Source organism: Ranitomeya imitator, chromosome 6 (assembly GCF_032444005.1).
Source record: "Ranitomeya imitator isolate aRanImi1 chromosome 6, aRanImi1.pri, whole genome shotgun sequence".
NCBI classification, from domain to species: Eukaryota; Metazoa; Chordata; class Amphibia; order Anura; family Dendrobatidae; genus Ranitomeya; species Ranitomeya imitator.
This window is the reverse complement of record NC_091287.1, coordinates 384996643-385015150: the sequence shown is the minus strand read 5'-3', so window position 1 is coordinate 385015150 and position 18508 is coordinate 384996643. Positions and strand designations below refer to the sequence as shown.

The 18508-nt window shown below is 43.1% G+C and overlaps 1 protein-coding gene across 1 annotated transcript in view; it reads right to left on the bottom strand.

Annotated features, from left to right (window-relative positions):
* The window catches only part of LAMA1 (laminin subunit alpha 1), a 219718-nt gene that overhangs the window by 101264 nt on the left and 99946 nt on the right, over positions 1–18508 (bottom strand). The window contains exons 21-24 of the mRNA XM_069731077.1: positions 18212–18392; positions 16233–16369; positions 10348–10584; positions 6710–6853 (exon numbers count right to left, since the gene is read on the bottom strand). Of these exons, the coding sequence (XP_069587178.1) occupies positions 6710–6853; positions 10348–10584; positions 16233–16369; positions 18212–18392 (699 nt within the window). The remainder of the gene's footprint in view (positions 1–6709; positions 6854–10347; positions 10585–16232; positions 16370–18211; positions 18393–18508) is intronic.

Here is an 18508-nt window from a genome sequence, read left to right as displayed (position 1 = left end):
TTACACTCCAAGGTGTTCCCCAGGTTTCCTCTCCATTGCTTCGATCTTCCGGCTCTCGTTTAGTAGTTGTTGGAAACTACGCTGCATTAGGCCTACAAATTGGGTATGGGGTGTAGAGAGATGGTGTGTTCCACTGTAGAGAGATGGTGTGTTCCACTCCAAGGTGTTCCCCAGGTTTCCTCACCAATGCTTCGATCATCATGCTCTCGTTTAGTAGTTGTTGGAAACTACGCTGCATTAGGCCTACAAATTGGGTATGGGGTGTAGAGAGATGGTGTGTTCCACTCCAAGGTGTTCCCCAGGTTTCCTCTCCATTGCTTCGATCTTCATGCTCTCGTTTAGTAGTTGTTGGAAACTACGCTGCATTAGGCCTACAAATTGGGTATGGGGTGTAGAGAGATGGTGTGTTACACTCCAAGGTGTTCCCCAGGTTTCCTCTCCATTGCTTCGATCTTCCAGCTCTCGTTTAGTAGTTGTTGGAAACTACGCTGCATTAGGCCTACAAATTGGGTATGGGGTGTAGAGAGATGGTGTGTTACACTCCAAGGTGTTCCCCAGGTTTCCTCTCCATTGCTTCGATCTTCCGGCTCTCGTTTAGTAGTTGTTGGAAACTACGCTGCATTAGGTCTACAAATTGGGTATGGGGTGTAGAGAGATGGTGTGTTACACTCCAAGGTGTTCCCCAGGTTTCCTCTCCATTGCTTCGATCTTCCGGCTCTCGTTTAGTAGTTGTTGGAAACTACGCTGCATTGGGCCTACAAATTGGGTATGGGGTGTAGAGAGATGGTGTGTTCCACTCCAAGGTGTTCTCCAGGTTGCCTTTCCTGCGCTTCGATCTTCCGGCTCTCGTTTAGTAGTTGTTGGAAACTACGCTGCATTAGGCCTACAAATTGGGTATGGGGTGTAGAGAGATGGTGTGTTCCACTGTAGAGAGATGGTGTGTTCCACTCCAAGGTGTTCCCCAGGTTTCCTCGCCAATGCTTCGATCATCATGCTCTCGTTTAGTAGTTGTTGGAAACTACGCTGCATTAGGCCTACAAATTGGGTATGGGGTGTAGAGAGATGGTGTGTTCCACTCCAAGGTGTTCCCCAGGTTTCCTCGCCAATGCTTCGATCATCATGCTCTCGTTTAGTAGTTGTTGGAAACTACGCTGCATTAGACATACAAATTGGGTATGGGGTGTAGAGAGATGGTGTGTTCCACTCCAAGGTGTTCTCCAGGTTGCCTTTCCTGAACTTCTATCTTCAGGCTCTCATTAAATTGTGGTTAAACGGAACAACTGCATTTGGCGTACTAGTTGGTTTGGGGCCTACTATCGGTGGCTGCCGCTCCTTGCTGTTCTCCTGGTTTCCTGTCCTGAAATTCCGTTTTCAGGCGCTCGTTAAGTAGTTGTTAATGTTAGACTGCATTTGGCCTACTAGTTGGGTTGGGGCCTACTATCGGTGTCTGCCACTCCTTGCTGTTCTCCTCCACTGAACAAAGCTGTGCCGCCTGTTTACTACTGTTGCCAATTTTGAACTGCATTTCGACTACTTACTGATTTGGGCCTACTCTCTGTGTCAGCCTCTCATTCCAGTTGTCCTCCACTGCAATGCCCCCTGATTAGTCCTGTGTTACCAATTTTGAACTGCATTTAGCCCACTTTATTCTTTGGGCCTATATCTGTGTTTCCTCCTCATCCTGCCCATTGCCCAGCCAGTGATAGATGAGTCTGCTGGTACATTGACCCATAACGCAACATTTCCCGTGCACGCTACACTGCAAGATTGTGACCCTGCTGAAAGTCAGGTCCCCCTTCCCGCATACCATACCACCTTACACGGGGACAAACAGGAAGGTGCAGATGAAAGTGCAGGTTCCTTCATCAGGTGGGGGGAGGAATACTAGTTGGCGACGTCACTGGCACAGGGCCTCTCATGGTACGCAAAAGTGTTGCTGCCGGTGGGAGGCGCCCCCGCCGTGCAAACACACCGCTGTACTTTGAGGGGCCCTGTGCCAGTGCCAATGCCAACGAGTGGGCCCCCCCTGCTTGCTCAGGTTCACAGCACTTGCAAAGTTGAAATACTTACCTCTCCCTGCTCCACTGCCGTGACGTGGTCCAGATTTCCTGGGCCCACTAATTACTTGAACCAGCCCTACCCCCCACAACTTTAGCCAAATGACCCCCAATTTCAAATGCCTTCCAATTATTATAAGGTAAATTACGCTTGACAAGCTTCATTAAGAAGAATGGATGGTTTTGACATTAAAATGGGCACTCTAGGTGTTTTCCTGGCCCCCACTCACTGCCGACTATGCTGCCCCATTGACTTGCATTGGGTTTCGTGTTTCGGTCGATCCCGACTTTACGTCATAATCGGCCGATTTCACTCGACCCGACTTTTGAGATAGTCGGGTTTCGCGAAACCCGGCTCGACTCTAAAAAGGTCAAGGTCGCTCAACTCTAATCTCTACTGGTCACAGAAGGTGAAAAAAGTGTCAGAGAACCTCCAAAAGCAGATGAGTGGAAGCATGTGACCAAAAGAAGCAAGAAGACCATGGAGAAATCACCAACCACACAACTGAAGAACCGATATCAAATCTTTGTAGAGGATGAAGATGGCACGCCTAAGGATGAAGCAATACCAGCAAGCAAAAAAGAAAAGGGCACACAGCAACAAGTGACAGCAAAAAGTACAGCCAAGAAGCAACGAAGAGTGGTGGTGGTGGGAGACTCACTACTGAGAGGCACAGAAGCAGCCATCAGCAGACCGGACATAACTGCAAGAGAAGTATGCTGCCTTCCAGGTGCGATGATCAAGGATGTGACCGATAGGATACCAAAGCTCTTCAGCTCCAAGGACGTCCACCCATTTCTTCTGATACATGTTGGCACCAATGACACGGCAAGGAAGGACCTACCGACAATCTGCAAGGACTTTGAAGAGTTGGGGAAGAAAGTAAAGGAACTGGATGCACAGGTAGTTTTTTCTTCTATCCTTCCAGTAGACGGGAATGGCACCAGGAGATGGAACAGGATCATTGATGCAAACAACTGGCTAAGACGATGGTGCAGACAACAAGGATTCGGATTCCTGGACCACGGTGTGAATTACTTGTACGATGGACTCCTCGCCAGAGACGGACTACACCTCAACAAACCTGGGAAACACACATTCGCCAGAAGACTCGCTACACTCATCAGGAGGGCGTTAAACTAGAAGAAGAGGGGACGGGAAGAAAAACATTAGACTTGAACAAAGAAGATCCAGGAAAACATACTCAGAAGGGAGGTAAGAACATTTCTAAAACAATCCACAGCGAGGAGATTGGAACAAAACAAAATCCTCTAAACTGCATGCTCGCAAACGCCAGAAGCCTGACAAACAAGATGGAAGAACTAGAAGCAGAAATATCTACAGGTAACTTTGACATAGTGGGAATAACCGAGACATGGTTAGATGAAAGCTATGACTGGGCAGTTAACTTACAGGGTTACAGTCTGTTTAGAAAGGATCGTAAAAATCGGAGAGGAGGAGGGGTTTGTCTCTATGTAAAGTCTTGTCTAAAGTCCACTTTAAGGGAGGATATTAGCGAAGGAAATGAGGATGTCGAGTCCATATGGGTCCAAATTCATGGAGGGAAAAATGGTAACAAAATTCTCATTGGGGTCTGTTACAAACCCCCAAATATAACAGAAACCATGGAAAGTCTACTTCTAAAGCAGATAGATGAAGCTGCAACCCATAATGAGGTCCTGGTTATGGGGGACTTTAACTACCCGGATATTAACTGGGAAACAGAAACCTGTGAAACCCATAAAGGCAACAGGTTTCTGCTAATAACCAAGAAAAATTATCTTTCACAATTGGTGCAGAATCCAACCAGAGGAGCAGCACTTTTAGACCTAATACTATCTAATAGACCTGACAGAATAACAAATCTGCAGGTGGTCGGGCATCTAGGAAATAGCGACCACAATATTGTACAGTTTCACCTGTCTTTCACTAGGGGGACTTGTCAGGGAGTCACAAAAACACTGAACTTTAGGAAGGCAAAGTTTGACCAGCTTAGAGATGCCCTTAATCTGGTAGACTGGGACAATATCCTCAGAAATAAGAATACAGATAATAAATGGGAAATGTTTAAGAACATCCTAAATAGGCAGTGTAAGCGGTTTATACCTTGTGGGAATAAAAGGACTAGAAATAGGAAAAACCCAATGTGGCTAAACAAAGAAGTAAGACAGGCAATTAACAGTAAAAAGAAAGCATTTGCACTACTAAAGCAGGATGGCACCATTGAAGCTCTAAAAAACTATAGGGAGAAAAATACTTTATCTAAAAAACTAATTAAAGCTGCCAAAAAGGAAACAGAGAAGCACATTGCTAAGGAGAGTAAAACTAATCCCAAACTGTTCTTCAACTATATCAATAGTAAAAGAATAAAAACTGAAAATGTAGGCCCCTTAAAAAATAGTGAGGAAAGAATGGTTGTAGATGACGAGGAAAAAGCTAACATATTAAACACCTTCTTCTCCACGGTATTCACGGTGGAAAATGAAATGCTTGGTGAAATCCCAAGAAACAATGAAAACCCTATATTAAGGGTCACCAATCTAACCCAAGAAGAGGTGCGAAACCGGCTAAATAAGATTAAAATAGATAAATCTTCGGGTCCGGATGGCATACACCCACGAGTACTAAGAGAACTAAGTAATGTAATAGATAAACCATTATTTCTTATTTTTAGGGACTCTATAGCGACAGGGTCTGTTCCGCTGGACTGGCGCATAGCAAATGTGGTGCCAATATTCAAAAAGGGCTCTAAAAGTGAACCTGGAAATTATAGGCCAGTAAGTCTAACCTCTATTGTTGGTAAAATATTTGAAGGGTTTCTGAGGGATGTTATTCTGGATTATCTCAATGAGAATAACTGTTTAACTCCATATCAGCATGGGTTTATGAGAAATCGCTCCTGTCAAACCAATCTAATCAGTTTTTATGAAGAGGTAAGCTATAGGCTGGACCACGGTGAGTCATTGGACGTGGTATATCTCGATTTTTCCAAAGCGTTTGATACCGTGCCGCACAAGAGGTTGGTACACAAAATGAGAATGCTTGGTCTGGGGGAAATTGTGTGTAAATGGGTTAGTAACTGGCTTAGTGATAGAAAGCAGAGGGTGGTTATAAATGGTATAGTCTCTAACTGGGTCGCTGTGACCAGTGGGGTACCGCAGGGGTCAGTATTGGGACCTGTTCTCTTCAACATATTCATTAATGATCTGGTAGAAGGTTTACACAGTAAAATATCGATATTTGCAGATGATACAAAACTATGTAAAGCAGTTAATACAAGAGAAGATAGTATTCTGCTACAGATGGATCTGGATAAGTTGGAAACTTGGGCTGAAAGGTGGCAGATGAGGTTTAACAATGATAAATGTAAGGTTATACACATGGGAAGAAGGAATCAATGTCACCATTACACACTGAATGGGAAACCACTGGGTAAATCTGACAGGGAGAAGGACTTGGGGATCCTAGTTAATGATAAACTTACCTGGAGCAGCCAGTGCCAGGCAGCAGCTGCCAAGGCAAACAGGATCATGGGGTGCATTAAAAGAGGTCTGGATACACATGATGAGAGCATTATACTGCCTCTGTACAAATCCCTAGTTAGACCACACATGGAGTACTGTGTCCAGTTTTGGGCACCGGTGCTCAGGAAGGATATAATGGAACTAGAGAGAGTACAAAGGAGGGCAACAAAATTAATAAAGGGGATGGGAGAACTACAATACCCAGATAGATTAGCGAAATTAGGATTATTTAGTCTAGAAAAAAGACGACTGAGGGGCGATCTAATAACCATGTATAAGTATATAAGGGGACAATACAAATATCTCGCTGAGGATCTGTTTATACCAAGGAAGGTGATGGGCACAAGGGGGCATTCTTTGCGTCTGGAGGAGAGAAGGTTTTTCCACCAACATAGAAGAGGATTCTTTACTGTTAGGGCAGTGAGAATCTGGAATTGCTTGCCTGAGGAGGTGGTGATGGCGAACTCAGTCGAGGGGTTCAAGAGAGGCCTGGATGTCTTCCTGGAGCAGAACAATATTGTATCATACAATTAGGTTCTGTAGAAGGACGTAGATCTGGGGATTTATTATGATGGAATATAGGCTGAACTGGATGGACAAATGTCTTTTTTCGGCCTTACTAACTATGTTACTATGTTACTACTATTATTATACCTGCTACAGATTTTGAGAAATGGGAATACCCCTTTAAATACACAGGGCTAAAATAATTTTTACAATTGGGTCTCATTAGAAATGTTGCTCTGTTTGCTTTTTACAGGCTCTTTGCATTAAACTTTAATGTGGTCTGTGGTCATACATCAGCTAAGAGGAGCTCAGAAAAAGTCAGATAAAAGAGTTCACACTCCACTTCACAGCGGACTGGCGGAATTTCAGTTAACTCATTCTGCAGCCACAATAGACAGCACAACACAGAGGCTACAGAAAGCAAATGCTGCAGAAAATGTAACTGCAAAATTGATTTCCAGCCTAAAAGAAATGCCCTGAAAAGTTGTATACGGTATGCCAGCGCCATATTACTTTTGTGAATGTATTTAAGGGACTATTACAGTATTTTATATATTATCTGATTTACAAATCAATATCATATGTCTGTACGCTGAATAAATAATATATAAAAGACTTACCGGGATGTGCACATAGTCTTCAATCTCTGCACACAGCTGGGACATCCCAGAACAGAAGCACGGAGAGCAGCCCAGAGGGTTATCAGTGCGGAGGGCAAAGGTCCCGCCTTTACATTCATTACAATAACTTCCAAAGACATTTTCCTGTAACAGAAGAGATTCTTACATACAGTAAAGACATATTACATATGAATCGCACATGTGCAGATTGGATAATAACCACCCAGACATCAACATTGGTGACATTACTGTAAAAACTCTAAAGAGCTAATCTAAGGCCACGCTCACACTATCAGTATTTGGTCAGTATTTTACCTCAGTATTTGTAAGCCAAAATCAGGAGAGGAACAGTCAGAGGAAAAGTATAATAGAAACATATGCACCACTTCTGTATTTATCACCCACTCCTGGTTTTGGCTTACAGATACTGAGGTAAAATACTGACCAAATACTGAACGTGTGACCGTAGCCTTAACCAAATACTGACAAATCCTGTGGATTGAGTTGAGGACTGAGAAAGTATAATAATAAATAATAATAATAACTTTATTTATATAGCGCCAACATATTCTGCAGCGCTTTACAAATTATAGAGGGGACTTGTACAGACAATAGACATTACAGCATAACGAAAATCACAGTTCAAAATAGATACCAAGATGACTGAGGGCCCTGCTCGCAAGCTTACAAACTATGAGGAAAAGGGGAGACACGAGAGGTGGATGGTAACAATTGCTATAGTTATTCGGACCAGCCATAGTGTAAGGCTCAGGTGTTCATGTAAAGCTGCATGATCCAGTTAACTGCCTAAGTATGTAGCAGTACAGACACAGAGGGCTAATAACTGCATAAAGTGTATGAGAACATGATGCGAAGAACCTGATTTTGGTTTAACTTATATGAATGGGCCACACAGGGATAATTAGGTTAATGCGTTGAGGCGGTAGGCCAGTCTGAACAAGTGCGTTTTTTTAGGGCACACTTAAAACTGTGGGGATTGGGGATTAATCGTATTATCCTTGGTAGTGCATTCCAAAGAATTGGCAAAGCACGTGTAAAGTCTTGGAGACGGGAGTGGGAGGTTCTGATTATTGAGGATGCTAACCTGAGGTCATCAGCAGAAAGGAGAGCACGGGTAGGGTGGTAGACTGAGACCAGGGAGGAGATGTAGGGTGGTGCTGAGCCATGGAGTGCTTTGTGGATGAGGGTAGTAGTTTTGTACTGGATTCTGGAGTGGATGGGTAACCAGTGTAATGACTGGCACAAGGTAGAGGCATCGGTGCAACGGTTGGTGAGGAATATGATCCTCGCTGCAGCATTCAGGACAGATTGGAGCGGGGAGAGTTTGGTAAGAGGGAGGCCGATTAGTAGAGAGTTACAATAGTCCAGACGAGAATAAATAAGAGAAACAGTAAGAGTTTTTGCAGAGTCGAAAGTTAGAAAAGGGCGAATTCTAGAAATGTTTTTGAGATGCAGTTAAGAAGAGAGAGCCAGTGATCGGATGTGGGGGGTGAAGGAAAGCTCGGAATCAAGGATGACCCCAAGGCAGCAGGCATGTTGCTTGGGAGTAATGGTGGAACCGCACACGGAGATGGCAATGTCAGGCAAAGGTAGGTTAATAGAAGGAGAAAACACGAGGAGTTCAGTTTTTGACACTTTCAGTTTCAGATTGAGGGAGGACATGATGTTAGAGACAGCGGTAAGACAATCACTGGTGTTTACTAAAAATGTCGGCGTGATAACAGAAGTGTATAATTGGGTGTCATCAGCATAGAGATGGTACTGGAAACCAAATCTACTGATTGTTTGTCCAATAGGGGCAGTATACAAAGAGAAAAGGAGGGGCCTAGGACTGATCCTTGAGGAACCCCAACAGTAAGGGGAAGGTGAGAGGAGGAGGAACCAGCAAAGATACAGTGAAGGATCGGTCAGAGAGATAGGAGGAGAACCAGGAGAGAATGGTGTCCTTGAGGCCGATGGAGCAGAGCATATTGAGGAGGAGCTGATGATCCATAGTATCGAATGCTGCGGAGAGATCCAAGAGAATTAGCATGGAGTAGTGACCATTAGATTTAGCTGTTAGTAGGTCATTAGAGACTTTAGTGAGGGCAGATTCAGTAGAGTGTAAAGAGCGGAAACCATATTGAAGAGGGTCAAGAAGAGAGTTATCTGAGAGATAGCGGGTAAGACGGGAGGGGACTAGGTGTTCGAGGAGTTTAGAGATGAAGGGAAGATTAGAGACAGGTCTATAATTGGCGACACATTTTTGAACGAGGGATGGTTTTTTAAGTAGTGGATGTATGATGGCATGCTTAAATGAAGAGGGAAAGGTACCGGAAGAGAGAGAAAGGTTGAATATTTTTGTTAAATGAGAGGTGACAGCCGGGGAAAGGGACTGGAGGAGATGTGACGGAATGGGGTCACTGGTGCAAGTGGTCGGGCGAGAAGATAGTATAGATATTGACAAAGAGCGTTACTTTGATGGTCACAGGAGATGACTTGTTGCTAATCCCTAGGCTTAGGGTATTTGGTCCTGAAATTTCTGCATTTTTTGCAGGAAAAACACAGTGGCAAAACACATGTTTATGCTGCATTTTTGTTGCATCTTTTACTTGCGTTTTTGGTGCAGATTTTTCCCCACTCATTAGCATGGGTGAAGTCCGCAGCAAAAACGCTGAAAGAATTGACATGATACAGATTTAGATCTGCAAGTCACAAATAAGCATCATGTGCACGAGACCTAAGGATTCTCATTCACGTTACTGCTATTAGGAAATCCTTCAGGTTTTATGAAAAATCTGCACAGCAAAAACGCAAAGTGTGCGCACAGCCTTACCCTATAATGTGTATAGATCACTATAGGACGATAAAAGTATAAAGACTAGAATCAGGTCAGTTTGGTCATGAAAGACAAAGATGTTTCATTGTAGTTATATAGTCTTACTTCAGTGACTCGGGAGCTCAGAAAACTGTCCAAGTCGTGTAAAATTTAAGTTTTTGCGCCATGATGCAAAATCTACAGCAGTGTCTATATTTCGTGTCATTGATCACACTGTTATATTAAGTGAAGGAATGTAAATCCCCCATCCCCAAAGCTGATCTGTCACCAGATTTCACAATACAAACTTCATACATTAGTAATTAGCTCTTGGGCCTGACGAGACTGGTGTACTTACATTGATGATCCTTTTCAGAATGGACATATAATCCTCAAATTAAGATAATCCATATAGTGAGTCCAACTGGGACTAGACTCCTAAATACTTAATATTAGGCAGGGAAACTTTCACAAAAAATAATGCACTCATTCCTAAAAGGATTTTCAATATAAGCACACCAGCCCCAACAGTCTGAGATATCTACTTAATGATGTCTGCAGTTTGGAATATGAAATGTGAATACCAATCCACATTAGGCTTTGCAGTAATTTCTCCTAATCTTACACTTCCATGGAGAGTGATGTTAGCGTCTGTTTCTATAATAAAATACAGGAGAAATGAGTGTTTACAGGACTTGTCCAGTAGATGGCAGTGTCTGACCAGGAATTTATCTTTTGGAGTGTCATTGCAGCAGCTGCTCACATAGACACCAGTGTAATCTACAGATCAATGGTCCACACTTATTACTGTGTTCCTAACCTTGCAAGCACAGGCTCCGGATTCTTCTTCACAGCTGCATACTTTCTGCTCATCATCGCACCAAGCAGACTGGGTTCCTTTGGCATCACAGTCACAAGCAATACAACTGGGGTATTTTCTGTATCCGAATAGACAAGCATTGCAGGTCTGCCCACCAAACTCCTCTCTGCATGGGCACTGACCAGTTGTAAGGTCACACTGGAGCCGGCTCGACCCTTCCCTGCTACAGTTGCAGTCCTACAATTATTCAGAGTAGTGTAAGTAACCTTGTGTATGCATACGACAACAGTTCTCTACTTAGAAACTATACAGAGATACTCCGCCGCTCAGGTCTGATGTATTCCAGCACCCTGCTGGTCTTTGTAGTTCCTACTCCATCCGCTATGTCCCAAATCAGAAATGTGACTGATGCATCTGTGAACATCTACAACCAGTGACTGGCAGCAGCGGTCCCATTTCCTAATGTACAATGGTACATCATGGCTGGATCAGGAATTACAGAGACCAAATAGGATGAGGGAGTGCCGGAAACAGAGAAGGGCGTGATCAGAATTGTGAACAAGCAAGACTTCTTTTCTTATTTGATAACATTCAAAGTTGTTTTCAAAAACATTTTCCATGGCTGGAGTATTCCTTTAAATAACTAACAATAGTAACTTCAATAGGTCTGTACAGGAATAATGTAACATGTAGTTCCTATATATTAAAATAAGCATATAGTAACTGAAGGGGATGTGTGGGCTGTTGTCAGCATATTAAAATTTACTAAGGAACATTCTCAGCCTCTATACATTTGTACATTAGATATGGAGGAAAAAGGCGGCTGGCTTAGCTACTGAACTGACCCTGACAGCCCACCCCTTTATAACAAAGCACACTATTATAGAATGAAAAAGATAGAGTACAGTAATAGCCGTCTCCGCTCCCTGCGACAGCATGTGACCTGTCATGTGTTCAAAGGGGGATGGCTGTCCATCTCAGTTCATTACCTAAGACAGCCCCCTTCTCTCCCTCTTCATTAGTCATTAGCCATAGTAGAAAGTCAGGGCTTGGCTAAAGAACTAAATAACACAGCTAACCATTTTATCACATAATGCCATATTCATGGCGGTTCAGCGTCACCTCCCACACTATTAGTGAATGTTACATATATAGTATTCACTGACATCAAGGATGCTGGATAGTGATGAGCGAATATACTAGTCACTCGAGATTTCCTGAGCATGCTCGGGGGTCCTCCGAGTATTTTTTAGTGCTCGGAGATTTAGTTTTTCTTGCCGCAGCTGAATGATTTACATCCGATAGCCAGCATAAGTGCATGTGGGGGTTCCCTAGCAACCAGGCAACCCCCACATGTACTTATGCTGGCTAGCAGATGTAAATCATTCAGCTGCAGCAAGAAAAACTAAATCTCCGAGCACTAAAAAATACTTAGAGGACCCCCCGAGCATGCTCAGGAAATCTCGAATAACGAGTACATTCGCTCATCACTAATGCTGGAGCCTTTCATTGATCCCTATAGCAATTCATGACTAATTTATGAACTACCTTTAATATTTTACTTAAATTCCTTAAAATTCATATACACAATTCTCAACTTTAAAATTGCAGCACCAAGAGGGAAAAGCTGTTGAATTATAGAAATTACAGGGACGATAGACAAGGTCACATGTAAATGGTGAAAAATGGAAACACTTATGTAACACCCCAGGTAACCGGTTGTTACAGTGGTATTGCCTTCCTCACAGGGAGGGTAATGCCATGCATGGAAGCGAGGAAGGATCCCTTTAACAGGTAACAAGTACATGTAACACTGTTCTGACTCCAGGCCAGAAGGGGGAGCTCTAAACCCGGTTTGAGGGTGACTTTCCTATATAAATTCTGGCTGGAGGAGGAGTAAGGTGAGATTGTGAGAGGAGAGTGAGGAGAGAGGAGTCAGACAGAGAGAGTCTGAGAGTGGAAAGCTGTGGCCGGAAGACAGAGGTTGTGGGGGTAAGTCTATGCCCCACAGCAGAAACCGGCGGCCAGGAGATTGCAAGTCGACTGTCCACCATTAACACCCGAAGGCACAGCAACACATAGAGGTCAGAGTCATAACTAGAGACACCTGTAAAAAGGCACGAGTTGCCTGCCATGCCGGTAGTGTTCCACTAAAAGGGACAGAGAGGAAGTGAGGACCTTGTGTGAAGCTATAGGCAGCAGGGGTCTTCAACACAGCACCGAAAGGAAGGCTTCCAACCCCACCTGGCCAAGGGATCCCTGAATCGCTTCCAAGCTGGTCGGACCGCACCATTATCTGTGATCTATACCCTGGACTGTGGCTGCTTCACATTAGTAAAAGGTAAAGAGACTGCAACCTTGTGTCCTCTAATTCTTTCTGGCACTACATCATCTTTTTCCAACTACACCGGGAGCCCTGGGGATTAAGCTTTACCTGTGGGAAGTCATACCATCCCTGCTGCCGTACCATCATCCCCAGAGGACCCCTTTAAGCAGCGTCGGTCATCCCTGACCGAACACCACAGGTGGCATCATGAACACTACTACCATAGACTTTACTTCCATATACTGTGCCTCTTTTTATTGGACGCCCAGTGCCACGGACCGGGTCACTGCCACAGAGACACATCCCTTTAAGAACCGGCCCAGTTCCGAGTACCTCAAGGCCCTAGCGGGCGCCCCACTTACATCTCGCTTTATTCAATATTGAGTACATTTGTCAGGCACAAAAATGCAAGCACTTAGATGTCTTGTCTGCTATCAATGAGGTTATTAATGGTTTTCTGAGGTTATTAATAGTTGTCTGAGGACTGTCCTGCCATGATAAATGTGGTAATCATGCAGGAGGTTAGACTACATCTCACACACCTCATGAGACACCTTCTCTAAGCTGTGGTGGGGGCATGTTCTTCTTTACTTTGAGTGTTGATGCCTGCTTATGATTGGTCAGTATCATAGAGGGAGAAGTACACGCCTCCAGTGAAAACTATCACTTTGACTAAAAAATAAGTTAACTCATTCGGTACCAAATACTTCGATTGCTAAAATCTATGCAACGGAGAGGTGAAATGAAAAAAAAACATTTAATTCCGCTTTGTAGCTACTGTGACATCTTGTGTCCATTTAAATGTGAAAATTTTGATGAAACGTCCCTTTTAAAGTTTTGAAATTCAATGCACTTACTTAGCTCAATCTTTAAAAGTACCGTAGAGGCAGACAAACTATAGGTGTAACCTAGGCAGGTACAAGAGGTAAGGGGGCTCACTTCTACCTCCAAAACAGCGAAAAGATTCTGTCACAGACACATTATTGGACTGAAAAGGGCCCATATACTGTATTTGTACAAGGGCTCTCTTCTATCTGTGTCCAGCCATGTTGTCTTTATGGGAAGATTTTGTGCAAAGGTTAGGTTAGTAAAAAGCAAAAAAAGTTATGATACTTTATAAAGTGCTGTCAGTTTGAAGCACAACCCCTGGCAAAAATTATGGAATCACTGGCCTTGGAGGATGTTCCTTCAGTTGTTTAATTTTGTAGAAAAAAAGCAGATCACAGACATGGCACAAAACTAAAGTCATTTCACATGGCAACTTTCTGGCTTTAAGAAACACTAAAAGAAACCAAGAACAAAAAATGTGGTAGTCAGTAATGGTTAATTTTTTTAACCAAGCATAGGGGAAAAATTATGGAATCACTCAATTCTGAGGAAAAAAATATGGAATCGCGAAAAAACAAAAAAACATTTCAACACATCACTATTATTTTGTTGCACCACCTCTGGCTTTTATAGCAGCTTGCAGTCTCTGAGGCATGGACTTAATGAGTGTCAGACAGTACTCTTCATCAATCTGGCTCCAACTTTCTCTGATTGCTGGTGCCAGATCAGCTTTGCAGGTTGGAGCCTTGTCATGGACCATTTTCTTCAACTTCCACAAAAGATTTTCAATTGGATTGAGATCTGGACTATTTGCAGGCCATGACATTGACCTTATGTGTCTTTTTTCAAGGAACATTTTCACAGTTTTTGCTCTATGGCAAGATGAATTATCATTTTGAAAAGTGATTTAATCATCCCCAAACATCTTTTCAATTGATGGGATAAGAAAAGTGTCCAAAATATCAACATAAACTTGTGCATTTATTGAAGATGTAATGACAGCCATCTCCCCAGTGCCTTTACCTGACATGCAGCCCCATATCATCAATGACTGTGGAAATTTGCATGTTCTCTTCAGGCAGTCATCTTTATAAATCTCATTGGAACGGCACCAAACAAAAGTTCCAGCATCATCACCTTGCCCAATGCAGATTCGTGATTCATCACTGAATATAACTTTCATCCAGTCATCCCCAGTCCACCATTGCTTTTCTTTAGCCCATTGTAGCCTTGTTTTTTTCTGTTTAGGTGTTAATGATGGCTTTCTTTTAGCTTTTCTGTATGTGAATCCCTTTTCCTTTAGGCGGTTTCTTACAGTTCGGTCACAGACGTTGACTCCAGTTTCCACCCATTCGTTCCTCATTTGTTTTGTTGTGCATTTCCTGTTTTGGAGACATAATGCTTTAAGCTTCTGGCCTTGACGCTTTGATGTCTTCCTTGGTCTACCAGTATGTTTGCCTTTAACAACCTTCCCATGTTGTTTGTATTCGGTCCAGATTTTAGACACAGCTGACTGTGAACAACAAACATCTTTTGCAACATTGAGTGATGATTTACCCACTTAAGAGTTTGATAATCCTCTCCTTTGTTTCAATTGACATCTCTTGTGTTGGAGCCATGATTCATGTCAGTCCATTTGGTGCAACAGCTCTCCAAGGTGTGATCACTGCTTTTTAGATGCAGACTAACGAGCAGATCTAATTTGATGCAGATGTTATTTTTGGGTATGAAAATTTACAGGGTGAATCCATAATTTTTTCCTCAGAATTGAGTGAGTCCATAATTTTTCACCTATGCTTGGTTAAAAAAAGTAACCATTACTGACTACTATATTTTTTGTTCTTGATTTCTTTTAGTGTTTCTTAGTGTTTAAAGCCAGAAAGTTGCCATTTAAAATTACTTTAGTTTTGTGCCATGTCTGTGATCTGTTTTTTTTCTACAAAATTAAACAACTGAATGAACATCCTCCAAGGCCGGTGATTCCATAATTTTTTGCCAAGGGTTGTATGTGCTGTGCTTAGAAGTAAGAAAATTCATACAACATCCATCCATGAGGTCAAATGGAAGAACCACATTTTCTATACATGTATTGCCAGTAGAAGACACACATATTTCTTACCATATTGTTCTTTTAGTAAGAAATATATATATTATATAGCTATCCCACAAGCGTTTATTTTTTCTTGTAAATTGTCCTCTACTTTACAAGTTATACTTAATGAACCCAGTATAGTTTAAGGAAAAAAAACTGTACTCCATACCAAACCAGCGGCTCTCTGGGTTACTGTATCCCCCACAATGGAGTGAGAAAGTTGCTGCCCATCAGTGGCCTCTGATTGACTGCAGTGACCACCTTATGCCCCCTGTTGGATGTGGGTAGCATTAAACCGACGGGACATTGTAGCGACTGTAGAGTAGCAGTGATGGTCCAGAAGGTGAGTATAGATTTTTTTTCACTTATACCACTCTGGGACCGTTAAAAATAACTAGTAAAGAGGGGGACAAACCCTTTAATAATCCAGAAGCCAAAGAAATAGAAAATCCCATGCAAGTGACTGTTTGCTTCAAGTAGTCTACATCTGGTTTAACAAGCAACAGAAAATAAAAGCATACCCAGGAAATTAGACAATAAAAGATGCGAGTTTGAAACTAAGCAGTTTGGGTTCTACCATTTGATGGATTTCGATTTTGACATAACGCATCTCCAAAAATCAGCGTAATGATTTCATACCAAACATCCAAGCTCTGGATCATGGCCCCAGTAGTTGGCATCACAGTATTCACATTTTGGTCCATGGGTGTTTGGAGGGCAAATACATTCGCCAGTTCTTGGGTTGCAGTTATTCTGTGTGTGAGCACAGTCGCAAGCTAGAGAAAACACAAACATTTTACACAAAAGCTGAAAGCATAAAGTATACTACATCAAACGGAAGATGCCGGGGGATCCATCTGGAATTGAAGTAAGTAACTCCAAAATAAATTGACGATTCGGTCCTAATTCCAGACCTCCATCAGCATGTAACAGACATTCTTAAAGGGAACCGGTCACCCCCAAAATCGATGGTGAGGTAGGCTCACCGTCATCAGGGGCTTATCTACAGCATTCTGTAATGCTGTAGATAAGCCCCCGATGTTACCTGAAAGAGGAGAAAAAGAGGTTAGATTATACTCACCCAGGGGCGGCCCCGCTGTGGTCTGGTCAAATGGGTGTCTCAGGTCCGCTCCGGCGCCTCCCATCTTCATTCCATGACGTCCTCTTCTGGTCTTCACGCCGCGGCTCCGGCGCAGGCGTACTTTGTCTGCCCTGTTGAGGGCAGAGGAAAGTACTGCAGTGCGCAGGCGCCGGGCCTCTCTGACCTTTCCGGCGCCTGCGCACTGCAGTACTTTACTCTGCCCTCAACAGGGCAGACAAAATACGCCTGCGCCGGAGCGTGAAGACCAGTAGAGGACGTCATGGAATGAAGATGGGAGGCGCCGGAGCGGACCTGAGACACCCATTTGACCAGACCGCAGCGGGATCGCCCCTGGGTGAGTATAATCTAACCTCTTTTTCTCCTCTTTCAGGTAACATCAGCGGCTTATCTACAGCATTACAGAATGCTGTAGATAAGCCCCTGATGATGGTGAGCTTACCTCACCATCGATTTTGGGGGTGACAGGTTCCCTTTAAGATGATCTGGAACTTAGGACCAAAACGTCAATATATTTTGTAATTGGATTGCTAGATTAAAACTGTCACTATTCTACTGCCTAACTCCGAGAGCTGAGCTTCTCTATATACCTTATGGACTGGATACCTACTCGGCCACCGCTATCTTAGTGACGTATAGAGCCATATAATGAAGACTACATGTTTGTAATGAACATAAGGGAAAGCCCCGCATCTGAAATAAATACACAGAATCAAATTATTGTGTTATCCAGGTTTTTAAAAGTGATAGCCTATCTTTAGGATAAAGAATGGGAGGAGGAGACAGAACTTCCACCTTGATCAAATTTATTTGCTGTCTAATATTCCCAATATGCAACGTTTCAGGTTACATCACAGCCTTGACAAAGGGTGAGATATAAGCTGAAACATTGCATATTGGACACAAAAACATTTGATCACGGTGGAAGTGCTGTCTCCTCTTCCTTTTTTGCTTTCTGAACTTTTAATGGTGGCTCAAGTGGACCATTCACCTGGTTACCATGGATTCACATGTTGTGCTGCTCTAACCTCTTCTCTACATATCCAGAGATAAGTCATCACTATTTGGGCGCATTTTGACATCTGAATAAACCGGTCTGAGAGAACTATACTGTATACAGTGGGCTCGCTCGGATTGGGAGTCCCGCGGCCAGTCCGTGCACTGTGGACAATCTCAGGCCAATTTATACAGATGTGCGAATGTGCCCTTGGACTGATGGAAGTCCAACTCCTGGAGCCCCTGCCAATCACGTCTGCAGCAGTCTGGCCAAAACTGGGGCTTCTTCAGTGCTCTGTACTGTACAACTACACAATGAATAAAAAGGACGTGGTGCTCGTCAAAAGGTCTGCAACCTCTTGAAACTGTTAAATAGCAGGGATGCCGAGAGTGGGGCCCCACCTCCACCACGGATATAACAAACCCATTAAACATATAGCAGTGGCCAGATTGGCAATATACAATTCTGAATACTACATTCCAATTAACAGACACATATGAAAAGATGTCTAATGTAACGTACGTGTGCAGCCACCGTCATTGTATCCATAATACCCATGAGCACAGATGTTGCATTTATTCCCTGCCACACCAGCGACACACGGGCACTGCCCGGCATCATTGCACACTTCAGAGATTGAACCTGATTGGCTACAGTTACATTGTAGACAGCCGAAGCCAGATGTCAAGCTGTAGAATCCAGGCTGGGGAGAGAGAAAATGAGGACAACCATTAATATAAACAGAGACAGAAAATACATATAAATTGAGTCCAATAAAATTTCCTTTAAAAATGAACAGAAATAATTTAAAAATGTATT